The 17407-nt window shown below is 53.4% G+C and overlaps 1 protein-coding gene across 1 annotated transcript in view; it reads right to left on the reverse strand.

Moving 5' to 3' along the window:
* Nucleotides 1–933: 933 nt before the first annotated feature.
* The window catches only part of LOC140108505 (complement C5-like), a gene marked incomplete at its 3' end in the record, with an annotated part of 131552 nt that continues 115078 nt past the window's right edge, over nt 934–17407 (reverse strand). Inside the window, exon 17 of the mRNA XM_072131768.1 lies at nt 934–1140. Coding sequence (XP_071987869.1) covers nt 934–1140 — 207 coding nt within the window. The remainder of the gene's footprint in view (nt 1141–17407) is intronic.

Genomic DNA, 17407 nt, shown 5'->3' on the forward strand with positions numbered 1-17407 from the left:
TGTGATCATGTAGTAGTGCAGCCCCCAGGTCTGTGCCATGCAGTGTGATCATGCAGTAGTGCAGCCCCCAGGTCTGTGCCGTGCAGTGTGATCATGCAGTAGTGCAGCCCCCCAGGTCTGTGCCGTGTGATCATGTAGTAGTGCAGCCCCCCAGGTCCGTGCAGTGTGATCATGTAGTAGTGCAGCCCCCAGGTCTGTGCAGTGTGATCATGCAGTAGTGCAGCCCCCAGGTCTGTGCCGTGCAGTGTGATCATGTAGTAGTGCAGCCCCCAGGTCTGTGCCATGCAGTGTGATCATGCAGTAGTGCAGCCCCCAGGTCTGTGCCGTGCAGTGTGATCATGTAGTAGTGCAGCCCCCCAGGTCCGTGCAGTGTGATCATGTAGTAGTGCAGCCCCCAGGTCTGTGCAGTGTGATCATGTAGTAGTGCAGCCCCCAGGTCTGTGCCGTGCAGTGTGATCATGTAGTAGTGCAGCCCCCAGGTCTGTGCCGTGCAGTGTGATCATGTAGTAGTGCAGCCCCCCAGGTCTGTGCCGTGTGATCATGTAGTAGTGCAGCCCCCCAGGTCCGTGCAGTGTGATCATGTAGTAGTGCAGCCCCCAGGTCTGTGCAGTGTGATCATGTAGTAGTGCAGCCCCCAGGTCTGTGCCGTGCAGTGTGATCATGCAGTAGTGCAGCCCCCAGGTCTGTGCCGTGCAGTGTGATCATGCAGTAGTGCAGCCCCCAGGTCTGTGCCGTGCAGTGTGATCATGTAGTAGTGCAGCCCCCCAGGTCTGTGCCGTGTGATAATGCAGTAGTGCAGCCCCCAGGTCTGTGCAGTGTGATCATGTAGTAGTGCAGCCCCCCAGGTCCGTGCCGTGTGATAATGCAGTAGTGCAGCCCCCCAGGTCCGTGCCGTGTAATAATGCAGTAGTGCAGCTTCGCCCTCATACTCACACATTCGGCCCATGTCCAGGTGCTTCTCGGTTAGCTGAGCCGTGAGGTTCTTTGCCATTTCGCAGCAGGTCCTGAAGGCGTCGACACATTGCTTGGCTCGCTGCTTCTTCACCCGCTCCACTCCTGCTTCACACTCACCGTCCTCCCTGAAGGCCGCCCCTCCATCGATGCAGCACTTCTTCAGGCGCTTGTTGGGGGTTTTGTCAGCTGAAAAAGCAAAAAGTCACAAAAGTCATAGAGGTCACCGTGGCCGCAGGTTCAGGTGACCAGCGCAGAGGTGTGTCAGCCCCCCCCCCCCCCCCGATGTCCGTGGGTGCAGAGGTCCCGCCCCCCCCCCCCCCCGCTGTCCAGGGGCGCAGAGGTCTCCCCCCCCCCCCCCGCTGTCCAAGGGCACAGAGGTCGCCCCCCCCCCCCCCCGCGCTGTCTGGGGGCGCAGCTGTGCAACACCCCTGCCAATACATGGGCAAGTGAGTAGTTGCAAACCCTCCCTCTCCAGGTTAGGAGCTGACAGAGGGAGTTGCGAACCCTCCAGGAAGGTTCCAGAACCTGAGCACTAGGTATTCGCAGCTGTAGATCCTGCCTGAACAGGCAATGGTTAATGGTATGTGAATTCTAACCAATTGTATTGCACCATGTGCACTGGAGTGTGATTGGAGAGTTATCCACCACCTGACCAGGATAACAGAACCCCCTGGGCAGGGAGGGGCGAGGTCAGTTCTTCGGCCCCAGGTCTCCCTGGAGAGCAGAACAAGAGATCTAGAGAGACATTGGGGCAGATTTACTTCCCCGGTCCAGTTGCGATCCAGCGGCGCTTTCTCCGTCAAGGATTCAGGTTCTGCCGGGATTCACTAAGGTCGTGTGCGCCCGATGTCGCTGCTGCGCTGAAGTCCGCCGGAGTTCACCTTCCTATCCTGGGTGCAGGTAAGCGCGTGTCAAGCGACCACTTTTTTTTTTTTTTAAATTCCGCGTTTTTCCGAATCCGTCGGGTTTTCCGACTGCCACGCCCCCAATTTCCATCGCATGCAAGCCGGCGCCAATGCACCACAATCCGTTCACGTGCACCAAAATCCTGGGGAAATTCGGCGCAAAACGGAAATATTCGGGAAACCCACAAGTGCCACTCCGGTATTCCGGGCCCCGGCTACCTCCAGGCCCCGAGAAAAGGCCCCAGTGGGGGATGTTACTCATGCGTCGCTCAGTATGGAATGCAGGACACACATCACACACCTGCGCTCCTGCACAGAAGACGCTGGAGCTGCCGCAGGAAGGCCGGGAGAGGAAGAGCGGCCGCCCCCGTCATAGCATCACTGCAGGGAAGTCATAGCTCCCAACCGTCCCGATTTTGACGGGACTTTCCCGTTTTTCGTACCTCTGCCCCGCGTCACGGGCAGCTATGTCACGGATTTTCCCCCCAGGTCCCGCATGTCCCGGCGCTGTGTCCGCATAGTAAATACTTTGAAAGTCTGAACTCACAGTACAGAATGGCTTCTACAGACATCGGGAGGGAATCCTTTTCAGAGAAGTGTCGGGTTAGCGGAGAGCAGGGACCACGTCATCAGGTCAGATCACCATCTGTCCATATATGGTCACTGCATCTCCTAGGGTTCCCCAGAGCAGACATCAGGAGGGAATCCTTTTCAGAGAAGTATCGGCTTAGTGGAGGGCAGGGACCACGTCATCAGCTTCAGATCACCATCTGTCCATATATGGTCACTGCATCTCCTAGGGTTCCCCAGAGCAGACATCGGGAGGGAATCCTTTTCAGAGAAGTGTCGGCTTAGTGGAGAGCAGGGACCACGTCATCAAGTCAGATCAGCATCTGTCCATATATGGTCACTGCATCTCCTAGGGTTCCCCAGAGCAGACATCGGGCAGGGAATCCTTTTCAGAGAAGTGTCGGCTTAGTGGAGAGCAGGGACCACGTCATCAGGTCAGATCAGCATCTGTCCATATATGGTCACTGCATCTCCTAGGCTTCCCCAGAGCAGACATCGGGCAGGGAATCCTTTTCAGAGAAGTGTCGGCTTAGCGGAGAGCAGGGACCACGTCATCAGCTCAGATCAGTATCTGTCCATATATGGTCACTGCATCTCCTAGGGTTCCCCAGAGCAGACATCGGGAGGGAATCCTTTTCAGAGAAGTGTCGGGTTAGCGGAGAGCAGGGACCACGTCATCAGCTTCAGATCAGCATCTGTCCATATATGGTCACTGCATCTCCTAGGGTTCCCCAGAGCAGACATCGGGCAGGGAATCCTTTTCAGAGAAGTGTCGGGTTAGCGGAGAGCAGGGACCACGTCATCAGCTTCAGATCACCATCTGTCCATATATGGTCACTGCATCTCCTAGGGTTCCCCAGAGCAGACATCGGGAGGGAATCCTTTTTAGAGAAGTGTCGGGCTTAGCGGAGAGAGCAGGGACCACGTCATCAAGTCAGATCAGCATCTGTCCATATATGGTCACTGCATCTCCTAGGGTTCCCCAGAGCAGACATCGGGAGGGAATCCTTTTCAGAGAAGTGTCGGCTTAGCGGAGAGCAGGGACCACGTCATCAGGTCAGATCACCATCTGTCCATATATGGTCACTGCATCTCCTAGGGTTCCCCAGAGCAGACATCGGGCAGGGAATCCTTTTCAGAGAAGTGTCGGCTTAGTGGAGAGCAGGGACCACGTCATCAGGTCAGATCAGCATCTGTCCATATATGGTCACTGCATCTCCTAGGCTTCCCCAGAGCAGACATCGGGCAGGGAATCCTTTTCAGAGAAGTGTCGGCTTAGCGGAGAGCAGGGACCACGTCATCAGGTCAGATCAGTATCTGTCCATATATGGTCACTGCATCTCCTAGGGTTCCCCAGAGCAGACATCGGGCAGGGAATCCTTTTCAGAGAAGTGTCGGCTTAGTGGAGAGCAGGGACCACGTCATCAGGTCAGATCAGCATCTGTCCATATATGGTCACTGCATCTCCTAGGCTTCCCCAGAGCAGACATTGGGCAGGGAATCCTTTTCAGAGAAGTGTCGGCTTAGCGGAGAGCAGGGACCACGTCATCAGGTCAGATCAGTATCTGTCCATATATGGTCACTGCATCTCCTAGGGTTCCCCAGAGCAGACATCGGGCAGGGAATCCTTTTCAGAGAAGTGTCGGCTTAGTGGAGAGCAGGGACCACGTCATCAGGTCAGATCAGCATCTGTCCATATATGGTCACTGCATCTCCTAGGCTTCCCCAGAGCAGACATTGGGCAGGGAATCCTTTTCAGAGAAGTGTCGGCTAAGCGGAGAGCAGGGACCACGTCATCAGGTCTGATCACCATCTGTCCATATATGGTCACTGCATCTCCTAGGGTTCCCCAGAGCAGACATCGGGAGGGAATCCTTTTCAGAGAAGTGTCGGCTTAGCGGAGAGCAGGGACCACGTCATCAGGTCAGATCAGCATCTGTCCATATATGGTCACTGCATCTCCTAGGCTTCCCCAGAGCAGACATTGGGCAGGGAATCCTTTTCAGAGAAGTGTCGGCTTAGCGGAGAGCAGGGACCACGTCATCAGGTCAGATCACCATCTGTCCATATATGGTCACTGCATCTCCTAGGGTTCCCCAGAGCAGACATCGGGCAGGGAATCCTTTTCAGAGAAGTGTCGGCTTAGTGGAGAGCAGGGACCACGTCATCAGGTCAGATCAGCATCTGTCCATATATGGTCACTGCATCTCCTAGGCTTCCCCAGAGCAGACATTGGGCAGGGAATCCTTTTCAGAGAAGTGTCGGCTTAGCGGAGAGCAGGGACCACGTCATCAGGTCTGATCACCATCTGTCCATATATGGTCACTGCATCTCCTAGGGTTCCCCAGAGCAGACATCGGGAGGGAATCCTTTTCAGAGAAGTGTCGGCTTAGCGGAGAGCAGGGACCACGTCATCAGGTCAGATCAGCATCTGTCCATATATGGTCACTGCATCTCCTAGGCTTCCCCAGAGCAGACATTGGGCAGGGAATCCTTTTCAGAGAAGTGTCGGCTTAGCGGAGAGCAGGGACCACGTCATCAGGTCAGATCACCATCTGTCCATATATGGTCACTGCATCTCCTAGGGTTCCCCAGAGCAGACATCGGGCAGGGAATCCTTTTCAGAGAAGTGTCGGCTTAGTGGAGAGCAGGGACCACGTCATCAGGTCAGATCAGTATCTGTCCATATATGGTCACTGCATCTCCTAGGGTTCCCCAGAGCAGACATCGGGCAGGGAATCCTTTTCAGAGAAGTGTCGGCTTAGTGGAGAGCAGGGACCACGTCATTAGGTCAGATCACCATCTGTCCATATATGGTCACTGCATCTCCTAGGCTTCCCCAGAGCAGACATTGGGCAGGGAATCCTTTTCAGAGAAGTGTCGGCTTAGCTGAGAGAGCAGGGACCACGTCATCAGGTCAGATCAGCATCTGTCCATATATGGTCACTGCATCTCCTAGGGTTCCCCAGAGCAGACATCGGGCAGGGAATCCTTTTCAGAGAAGTGTCGGCTTAGCGGAGAGCAGGGACCACGTCATCAGGTCAGATCAGCATCTGTCCATATATGGTCACTGCATCTCCTAGGCTTCCCCAGAGCAGACATCGGGCAGGGAATCCTTTTCAGAGAAGTGTCGGCTTAGTGGAGAGCAGGGACCACGTCATCAGCTCAGATCAGCATCTGTCCATATATGGTCACTGCATCTCCTAGGCTTCCCCAGAGCAGACATCGGGCAGGGAATCCTTTTCAGAGAAGTGTCGGCTTAGCGGAGAGCAGGGACCACGTCATCAGCTCAGATCAGTATCTGTCCATATATGGTCACTGCATCTCCTAGGGTTCCCCAGAGCAGACATCGGGAGGGAATCCTTTTCAGAGAAGTGTCGGGTTAGCGGAGAGCAGGGACCACGTCATCAGCTTCAGATCACCATCTGTCCATATATGGTCACTGCATCTCCTAGGGTTCCCCAGAGCAGACATCGGGAGGGAATCCTTTTTAGAGAAGTGTCGGGCTTAGCGGAGAGAGCAGGGACCACGTCATCAAGTCAGATCAGCATCTGTCCATATATGGTCACTGCATCTCCTAGGGTTCCCCAGAGCAGACATCGGGAGGGAATCCTTTTCAGAGAAGTGTCGGCTTAGCGGAGAGCAGGGACCACGTCATCAGGTCAGATCACCATCTGTCCATATATGGTCACTGCATCTCCTAGGGTTCCCCAGAGCAGACATCGGGCAGGGAATCCTTTTCAGAGAAGTGTCGGCTTAGTGGAGAGCAGGGACCACGTCATCAGGTCAGATCAGCATCTGTCCATATATGGTCACTGCATCTCCTAGGCTTCCCCAGAGCAGACATTGGGCAGGGAATCCTTTTCAGAGAAGTGTCGGCTTAGCGGAGAGCAGGGACCACGTCATCAGGTCAGATCAGTATCTGTCCATATATGGTCACTGCATCTCCTAGGGTTCCCCAGAGCAGACATCGGGCAGGGAATCCTTTTCAGAGAAGTGTCGGCTTAGTGGAGAGCAGGGACCACGTCATCAGGTCAGATCAGCATCTGTCCATATATGGTCACTGCATCTCCTAGGCTTCCCCAGAGCAGACATTGGGCAGGGAATCCTTTTCAGAGAAGTGTCGGCTTAGCGGAGAGCAGGGACCACGTCATCAGGTCAGATCAGTATCTGTCCATATATGGTCACTGCATCTCCTAGGGTTCCCCAGAGCAGACATCGGGCAGGGAATCCTTTTCAGAGAAGTGTCGGCTTAGTGGAGAGCAGGGACCACGTCATCAGGTCAGATCAGCATCTGTCCATATATGGTCACTGCATCTCCTAGGCTTCCCCAGAGCAGACATTGGGCAGGGAATCCTTTTCAGAGAAGTGTCGGCTAAGCGGAGAGCAGGGACCACGTCATCAGGTCTGATCACCATCTGTCCATATATGGTCACTGCATCTCCTAGGGTTCCCCAGAGCAGACATCGGGAGGGAATCCTTTTCAGAGAAGTGTCGGCTTAGCGGAGAGCAGGGACCACGTCATCAGGTCAGATCAGCATCTGTCCATATATGGTCACTGCATCTCCTAGGCTTCCCCAGAGCAGACATTGGGCAGGGAATCCTTTTCAGAGAAGTGTCGGCTTAGCGGAGAGCAGGGACCACGTCATCAGGTCAGATCACCATCTGTCCATATATGGTCACTGCATCTCCTAGGGTTCCCCAGAGCAGACATCGGGCAGGGAATCCTTTTCAGAGAAGTGTCGGCTTAGTGGAGAGCAGGGACCACGTCATCAGGTCAGATCAGCATCTGTCCATATATGGTCACTGCATCTCCTAGGCTTCCCCAGAGCAGACATTGGGCAGGGAATCCTTTTCAGAGAAGTGTCGGCTTAGCGGAGAGCAGGGACCACGTCATCAGGTCTGATCACCATCTGTCCATATATGGTCACTGCATCTCCTAGGGTTCCCCAGAGCAGACATCGGGAGGGAATCCTTTTCAGAGAAGTGTCGGCTTAGCGGAGAGCAGGGACCACGTCATCAGGTCAGATCAGCATCTGTCCATATATGGTCACTGCATCTCCTAGGCTTCCCCAGAGCAGACATTGGGCAGGGAATCCTTTTCAGAGAAGTGTCGGCTTAGCGGAGAGCAGGGACCACGTCATCAGGTCAGATCACCATCTGTCCATATATGGTCACTGCATCTCCTAGGGTTCCCCAGAGCAGACATCGGGCAGGGAATCCTTTTCAGAGAAGTGTCGGCTTAGTGGAGAGCAGGGACCACGTCATCAGGTCAGATCAGTATCTGTCCATATATGGTCACTGCATCTCCTAGGGTTCCCCAGAGCAGACATCGGGCAGGGAATCCTTTTCAGAGAAGTGTCGGCTTAGTGGAGAGCAGGGACCACGTCATCAGGTCAGATCACCATCTGTCCATATATGGTCACTGCATCTCCTAGGCTTCCCCAGAGCAGACATTGGGCAGGGAATCCTTTTCAGAGAAGTGTCGGCTTAGCGGAGAGCAGGGACCACGTCATCAGGTCAGATCAGTATCTGTCCATATATGGTCACTGCATCTCCTAGGGTTCCCCAGAGCAGACATCGGGCAGGGAATCCTTTTCAGAGAAGTGTCGGCTTAGTGGAGAGCAGGGACCACGTCATCAGGTCAGATCAGCATCTGTCCATATATGGTCACTGCATCTCCTTGGGTTCCCCAGAGCAGACATCGGGCAGGGAATCCTTTTCAGAGAAGTGTCGGCTTAGTGGAGAGCAGGGACCACGTCATCAGGTCAGATCAGCATCTGTCCATATATGGTCACTGCATCTCCTAGGCTTCCCCAGAGCAGACATTGGGCAGGGAATCCTTTTCAGAGAAGTGTCGGCTTAGCGGAGAGCAGGGACCACGTCATCAGGTCAGATCAGTATCTGTCCATATATGGTCACTGCATCTCCTAGGGTTCCCCAGAGCAGACATCGGGCAGGGAATCCTTTTCAGAGAAGTGTCGGCTTAGTGGAGAGCAGGGACCACGTCATCAGGTCAGATCAGCATCTGTCCATATATGGTCACTGCATCTCCTTGGGTTCCCCAGAGCAGACATCGGGCAGGGAATCCTTTTCAGAGAAGTGTCGGCTTAGCGGAGAGAGCAGGGACCACGTCATCAGGTCAGATCACCATCTGTCCATATATGGTCACTGCATCTCCTAGGGTTCCCCAGAGCAGACATCGGGCAGGGAATCCTTTTCAGAGAAGTGTCGGGTTAGCGGAGAGCAGGAACCACGTCATCAGGTCAGATCACCATCTGTCCATATATGGTCACTGCATCTCCTAGGGTTCCCCAGAGCAGACATCGGGAGGGAATCCTTTTCAGAGAAGTGTCGGCTTAGCGGAGAGCAGGGACCACGTCATCGGGTCAGATCAGCATCTGTCCATATATGGTCACTGCATCTCCTAGGGTTCCCCAGAGCAGACATCGGGCAGGGAATCCTTTTCAGAGAAGTGTCGGCTTAGTGGAGAGCAGGGACCACGTCATCAGGTCAGATCAGCATCTGTCCATATATGGTCACTGCATCTCCTAGGCTTCCCCAGAGCAGACATTGGGCAGGGAATCCTTTTCAGAGAAGTGTCGGCTTAGCGGAGAGCAGGGACCACGTCATCAGCTTCAGATCACCATCTGTCCATATATGGTCACTGCATCTCCTAGGGTTCCCCAGAGCAGACATCGGGCAGGGAATCCTTTTCAGAGAAGTGTCGGCTTAGCGGAGAGAGCAGGGACCACGTCATCAGCTTCAGATCAGCATCTGTCCATATATGGTCACTGCATCTCCTAGGCTTCCCCAGAGCAGACATTGGGCAGGGAATCCTTTTCAGAGAAGTGTCGGCTTAGCGGAGAGCAGGGACCACGTCATCAGGTCAGATCACCATCTGTCCATATATGGTCACTGCATCTCCTAGGGTTCCCCAGAGCAGACATCGGGCAGGGAATCCTTTTCAGAGAAGTGTCGGCTTAGTGGAGAGCAGGGACCACGTCATCAGGTCAGATCAGCATCTGTCCATATATGGTCACTACATCTCCTAGGGTTCCCCAGATCACCATCTGTCCATATATGGTCACTGCATCTCCTAGGGTTCCCCAGAGCAGACATCGGGCAGGGAATCCTTTTCAGAGAAGTGTCGGCTTAGCGGAGAGAGCAGGGACCACGTCATCAGCTTCAGATCAGCATCTGTCCATATATGGTCACTGCATCTCCTAGGCTTCCCCAGAGCAGACATTGGGCAGGGAATCCTTTTCAGAGAAGTGTCGGCTTAGCGGAGAGCAGGGACCACGTCATCAGGTCAGATCACCATCTGTCCATATATGGTCACTGCATCTCCTAGGGTTCCCCAGAGCAGACATCGGGCAGGGAATCCTTTTCAGAGAAGTGTCGGCTTAGTGGAGAGCAGGGACCACGTCATCAGGTCAGATCAGCATCTGTCCATATATGGTCACTGCATCTCCTAGGCTTCCCCAGAGCAGACATTGGGCAGGGAATCCTTTTCAGAGAAGTGTCGGCTTAGCGGAGAGCAGGGACCACGTCATCAGGTCAGATCAGTATCTGTCCATATATGGTCACTGCATCTCCTAGGGTTCCCCAGAGCAGACATCGGGCAGGGAATCCTTTTCAGAGAAGTGTCGGCTTAGTGGAGAGCAGGGACCACGTCATCAGGTCAGATCAGCATCTGTCCATATATGGTCACTGCATCTCCTTGGGTTCCCCAGAGCAGACATCGGGCAGGGAATCCTTTTCAGAGAAGTGTCGGCTTAGCGGAGAGAGCAGGGACCACGTCATCAGGTCAGATCACCATCTGTCCATATATGGTCACTGCATCTCCTAGGGTTCCCCAGAGCAGACATCGGGCAGGGAATCCTTTTCAGAGAAGTGTCGGGTTAGCGGAGAGCAGGAACCACGTCATCAGGTCAGATCACCATCTGTCCATATATGGTCACTGCATCTCCTAGGGTTCCCCAGAGCAGACATCGGGAGGGAATCCTTTTCAGAGAAGTGTCGGCTTAGCGGAGAGCAGGGACCACGTCATCGGGTCAGATCAGCATCTGTCCATATATGGTCACTGCATCTCCTAGGGTTCCCCAGAGCAGACATCGGGCAGGGAATCCTTTTCAGAGAAGTGTCGGCTTAGTGGAGAGCAGGGACCACGTCATCAGGTCAGATCAGCATCTGTCCATATATGGTCACTGCATCTCCTAGGCTTCCCCAGAGCAGACATTGGGCAGGGAATCCTTTTCAGAGAAGTGTCGGCTTAGCGGAGAGCAGGGACCACGTCATCAGCTTCAGATCACCATCTGTCCATATATGGTCACTGCATCTCCTAGGGTTCCCCAGAGCAGACATCGGGCAGGGAATCCTTTTCAGAGAAGTGTCGGCTTAGCGGAGAGCAGGGACCACGTCATCAGGTCAGATCACCATCTGTCCATTTATGGTCTCCAGGGCTTCCCCAGACACAAGCTCTTTATATAATTAAATTACATAAAGTTTTGGCCCAGGCTGAGATTCGAACCTGGGACCTTGTGCACCATAGACAGGACTAACTGAGCTATAAGCCCAGGGATACAGAGCTGGGGATTTCTGGTAACTAAGAAGTGTTATCAGCCATTTACACTGTGACACAAACTAATGCACTGATATATAGAGAGGGATCTTCTCAGAGATTATTATTGTAATTATTGAGACTTATTATTATTATAAATGTTATTATTTTTATTATTATGGAGATGATTATTAATAATAGTAAAAATAATAATAATCATCTCAATAATAATAATAATAGTCTCCATAATAATAATAATAGTCTCAATAATAATAATAATAATAGTTGCAATAATTACAATAATCTGAGAAGATCCCTCCATATATACCTAGGCAGTATACAGTCATAGTTCTTAGTTACCAAAATTCTCCATCTTGTTAATCACAGAGGTTATAGCTCAGTGGGTTGAGGCACTGTGACATTATTGTACATGGACACTGCAGATTCTGGGTTCAAATCCCAATGAGGATAATTTTTTTTTTTTTTATTGAGATGATTTTTATTATTTTAATATGGCTAAAATTTGGGGCGTGGCCAGGGAGTGATTGGGGGTGTGGCTTAGGGGGATCGCCGCGGCATTTTGTCCCTCTTTCCTTTTCACAAATGTTGGGAGGTATGGGGAAGTAGCCGCTTGTATCAGGCACATTGGGCGCAGGATACAGGTTGTATCTATATGTAATAGACCCGAGGAGGGGGCATCTGTGTATGGGGGCTGAATGGTAATATAAGAGGGGTCTGTACAGGGGTTCACTAGGTGCCCCAGATCTTTTGGTCTGAGTTTCTGTGGTGTCCCTGCCTCCTGTCACTTCGCTGCGTCTTTTTCATGCAACTGTACAGGAGCCTGGACAGAGATCAACTCCATCCTCTGCCCCGGACACAGGCCACGCCCCCAGCCCCCCAAGCCTGGTTAACCCCTTACTGTCTGTGGAGCAGTGTGATAGCAGCTCTCCACATATCAGCCCCTCCTGACAAGCAGTGTGATAGCAGCTCTCCACATATCAGCCCCTCCTGACAAGCCGTGTGATAGCAGCTCTCCACATATCAGCCCCTCCTGACAAGCAGTGTGATAGCAGCTCTCCACATATCAGCCCCTCCTGACAAGCCGTGTGATAGCAGCTCTCCACATATCAGCCTCTCCTGACAAGCAGTGTGATAGCAGCTCTCCACATATCAGCCTCTCCTGACAAGCCGTGTGATAGCAGCTCTCCACATATCAGCCCCTCCTGACAAGCAGTGTGATAGCAGCTCTCCACATATCAGCCTCTCCTGACAAGCAGTGTGATAGCAGCTCTCCACATATCAGCCCCTCCTGACAAGCCGTGTGATAGCAGCTCTCCACATATCAGCCCCTCCTGACAAGCCGTGTGATAGCAGCTCTCCACATATCAGCCTCTCCTGACAAGCCGTGTGATAGCAGCTCTCCACATATCAGCCCCTCCTGACAAGCCGTGTGATAGCAGCTCTCCACATATCAGCCCCTCCTGACAAGCAGTGTGATAGCAGCTCTCCACATATCAGCCTCTCCTGACAAGCAGTGTGATAGCAGCTCTCCACATATCAGCCCCTCCTGACAAGCCGTGTGATAGCAGCTCTCCACATATCAGCCCCTCCTGACAAGCCGTGTGATAGCAGCTCTCCACATATCAGCCTCTCCTGACAAGCCGTGTGATAGCAGCTCTCCACATATCAGCCCCTCCTGACAAGCCGTGTGATAGCAGCTCTCCACATATCAGCCCCTCCTGACAAGCAGTGTGATAGCAGCTCTCCACATATCAGCCCCTCCTGACAAGCCGTGTGATAGCAGCTCTCCACATATCAGCCTCTCCTGACAAGCCGTGTGATAGCAGCTCTCCACATATCAGCCCCTCCTGACAAGCCGTGTGATAGCAGCTCTCCACATATCAGCCCCTCCTGACAAGCAGTGTGATAGCAGCTCTCCACATATCAGCCCCTCCTGACAAGCAGTGTGATAGCAGCTCTCCACATATCAGCCCTTCCTGACAAGCCGTGTGATAGCAGCTCTCCACATATCAGCCCCTCCTGACAAGCAGTGTGATAGCAGCTCTCCACATATCAGCCCCTCCTGACAAGCCGTGTGATAGCAGCTCTCCACATATCAGCCTCTCCTGACAAGCAGTGTGATAGCAGCTCTCCACATATCAGCCCCTCCTGACAAGCCGTGTGATAGCAGCTCTCCACATATCAGCCTCTCCTGACAAGCAGTGTGATAGCAGCTCTCCACATATCAGCCCCTCCTGACAAGCAGTGTGATAGCAGCTCTCCACATATCAGCCCCTCCTGACAAGCAGTGTGATAGCAGCTCTCCACATATCAGCCCCTCCTGACAAGCCGTGTGATAGCAGCTCTCCACATATCAGCCCCTCCTGACAAGCCGTGTGATAGCAGCTCTCCACATATCAGCCTCTCCTGACAAGCAGTGTGATAGCAGCTCTCCACATATCAGCCTCTCCTGACAAGCCGTGTGATAGCAGCTCTCCACATATCAGCCCCTCCTGACAAGCCGTGTGATAGCAGCTCTCCACATATCAGCCCCTCCTGACAAGCAGTGTGATAGCAGCTCTCCACATATCAGCCTCTCCTGACAAGCAGTGTGATAGCAGCTCTCCACATATCAGCCTCTCCTGACAAGCCGTGTGATAGCAGCTCTCCACATATCAGCCTCTCCTGACAAGCCGTGTGATAGCAGCTCTCCACATATCAGCCCCTCCTGACAAGCAGTGTGATAGCAGCTCTCCACATATCAGCCCCTCCTGACAAGCAGTGTGATAGCAGCTCTCCACATATCAGCCCCTCCTGACAAGCCGTGTGATAGCAGCTCTCCACATATCAGCCCCTCCTGACAAGCCGTGTGATAGCAGCTCTCCACATATCAGCCTCTCCTGACAAGCAGTGTGATAGCAGCTCTCCACATATCAGCCCCTCCTGACAAGCCGTGTGATAGCAGCTCTCCACATATCAGCCCCTCCTGACAAGCCGTGTGATAGCAGCTCTCCACATATCAGCCTCTCCTGACAAGCAGTGTGATAGCAGCTCTCCACATATCAGCCTCTCCTGACAAGCAGTGTGATAGCGGCTCTCCACATATCAGCCCCTCCTGACAAGCCGTGTGATAGCAGCTCTCCACATATCAGCCCCTCCTGACAAGCCGTGTGATAGCAGCTCTCCACATATCAGCCTCTCCTGACAAGCAGTGTGATAGCAGCTCTCCACATATCAGCCTCTCCTGACAAGCAGTGTGATAGCGGCTCTCCACATATCAGCCCCTCCTGACAAGCAGTGTGATAGCAGCTCTCCACATATCAGCCCCTCCTGACAAGCCGTGTGATAGCAGCTCTCCACATATCAGCCTCTCCTGACAAGCAGTGTGATAGCAGCTCTCCACATATCAGCCCCTCCTGACAAGCCGTGTGATAGCAGCTCTCCACATATCAGCCTCTCCTGACAAGCCGTGTGATAGCAGCTCTCCACATATCAGCCCTTCCTGACAAGCAGTGTGATAGCAGCTCTCCACATATCAGCCCCTCCTGACAAGCAGTGTGATAGCAGCTCTCCACATATCAGCCCCTCCTGACAAGCCGTGTGATAGCAGCTCTCCACATATCAGCCTCTCCTGACAAGCCGTGTGATAGCAGCTCTCCACATATCAGCCCCTCCTGACAAGCCGTGTGATAGCAGCTCTCCACATATCAGCCTCTCCTGACAAGCCGTGTGATAGCAGCTCTCCACATATCAGCCTCTCCTGACAAGCCGTGTGATAGCAGCTCTCCACATATCAGCCTCTCCTGACAAGCAGTGTGATAGCAGCTCTCCACATATCAGCCCCTCCTGACAAGCCGTGTGATAGCAGCTCTCCACATATCAGCCCCTCCTGACAAGCAGTGTGATAGCAGCTCTCCACATATCAGCCTCTCCTGACAAGCCGTGTGATAGCAGCTCTCCACATATCAGCCCCTCCTGACAAGCCGTGTGATAGCGGCTCTCCACATATCAGCCTCTCCTGACAAGCCGTGTGATAGCAGCTCTCCACATATCAGCCCCTCCTGACAAGCCGTGTGATAGCAGCTCTCCACATATCAGCCCCTCCTGACAAGCAGTGTGATAGCAGCTCTCCACATATCAGCCTCTCCTGACAAGCAGTGTGATAGCAGCTCTCCACATATCAGCCCCTCCTGACAAGCCGTGTGATAGCAGCTCTCCACATATCAGCCTCTCCTGACAAGCCGTGTGATAGCAGCTCTCCACATATCAGCCTCTCCTGACAAGCCGTGTGATAGCAGCTCTCCACATATCAGCCTCTCCTGACAAGCCGTGTGATAGCAGCTCTCCACATATCAGCCCCTCCTGACAAGCCGTGTGATAGCAGCTCTCCACATATCAGCCCCTCCTGACAAGCCGTGTGATAGCAGCTCTCCACATATCAGCCCTTCCTGACAAGCCGTGTGATAGCAGCTCTCCACATATCAGCCTCTCCTGACAAGCCGTGTGATAGCAGCTCTCCACATATCAGCCCCTCCTGACAAGCCGTGTGATAGCAGCTCTCCACATATCAGCCCCTCCTGACAAGCAGTGTGATAGCAGCTCTCCACATATCAGCCTCTCCTGACAAGCCGTGTGATAGCAGCTCTCCACATATCAGCCCCTCCTGACAAGCCGTGTGATAGCAGCTCTCCACATATCAGCCCCTCCTGACAAGCAGTGTGATAGCAGCTCTCCACATATCAGCCTCTCCTGACAAGCAGTGTGATAGCGGCTCTCCACATATCAGCCTCTCCTGACAAGCAGTGTGATAGCGGCTCTCCACATATCAGCCTCTCCTGACAAGCCGTGTGATAGCGGCTCTCCACATATCAGCCCCTCCTGACAAGCCGTGTGATAGCAGCTCTCCACATATCAGCCCCTCCTGACAAGCCGTGTGATAGCAGCTCTCCACATATCAGCCTCTCCTGACAAGCAGTGTGATAGCAGCTCTCCACATATCAGCCTCTCCTGACAAGCCGTGTGATAGCAGCTCTCCACATATCAGCCCCTCCTGACAAGCCGTGTGATAGCAGCTCTCCACATATCAGCCCCTCCTGACAAGCAGTGTGATAGCAGCTCTCCACATATCAGCCCTTCCTGACAAGCCGTGTGATAGCAGCTCTCCACATATCAGCCCCTCCTGACAAGCCGTGTGATAGCAGCTCTCCACATATCAGCATCTCCTGACAAGCCGTGTGATAGCAGCTCTCCACATATCAGCCTCTCCTGACAAGCCGTGTGATAGCAGCTCTCCACATATCAGCCTCTCCTGACAAGCAGTGTGATAGCAGCTCTCCACATATCAGCCCCTCCTGACAAGCCGTGTGATAGCAGCTCTCCACATATCAGCCTCTCCTGACAAGCCGTGTGATAGCAGCTCTCCACATATCAGCCCTTCCTGACAAGCCGTGTGATAGCAGCTCTCCACATATCAGCCCCTCCTGACAAGCAGTGTGATAGCAGCTCTCCACATATCAGCCCCTCCTGACAAGCCGTGTGATAGCAGCTCTCCACATATCAGCCTCTCCTGACAAGCCGTGTGATAGCAGCTCTCCACATATCAGCCTCTCCTGACAAGCCGTGTGATAGCAGCTCTCCACATATCAGCCCCTCCTGACAAGCCGTGTGATAGCAGCTCTCCACATATCAGCCCTTCCTGACAAGCCGTGTGATAGCAGCTCTCCACATATCAGCCCCTCCTGACAAGCAGTGTGATAGCAGCTCTCCACATATCAGCCCCATCTGACAAGCCGTGTGATAGCAGCTCTCCACATATCAGCCCCTCCTGACAAGCCGTGTGATAGCAGCTCTCCACATATCAGCCCCTCCTGACAAGCAGTGTGATAGCAGCTCTCCACATATCAGCCCCTCCTGACAAGCCGTGTGATAGCAGCTCTCCACATATCAGCCCCTCCTGACAAGCCGTGTGATAGCAGCTCTCCACATATCAGCCCCTCCTGACAAGCAGTGTGATAGCAGCTCTCCACATATCAGCCCCTCCTGACAAGCCGTGTGATAGCAGCTCTCCACATATCAGCCCTTCCTGACAAGCCGTGTGATAGCAGCTCTCCACATATCAGCCCCTCCTGACAAGCAGTGTGATAGCAGCTCTCCACATATCAGCCCCTCCTGACAAGCAGTGTGATAGCAGCTCTCCACATATCAGCCCTTCCTGACAAGCCGTGTGATAGCAGCTCTCCACATATCAGCCCTTCCTGACAAGCCGTGTGATAGCAGCTCTCCACATATCAGCCCCTCCTGACAAGCAGTGTGATAGCAGCTCTCCACATATCAGCCTCTCCTGACAAGCAGTGTGATAGCAGCTCTCCACATATCAGCCCCATCTGACAAGCCGTGTGATAGCAGCTCTCCACAT

This window comes from Engystomops pustulosus, unplaced genomic scaffold (genome assembly GCF_040894005.1).
Source record: "Engystomops pustulosus unplaced genomic scaffold, aEngPut4.maternal MAT_SCAFFOLD_140, whole genome shotgun sequence".
Lineage (NCBI taxonomy): Eukaryota > Metazoa > Chordata > Amphibia > Anura > Leptodactylidae > Engystomops > Engystomops pustulosus.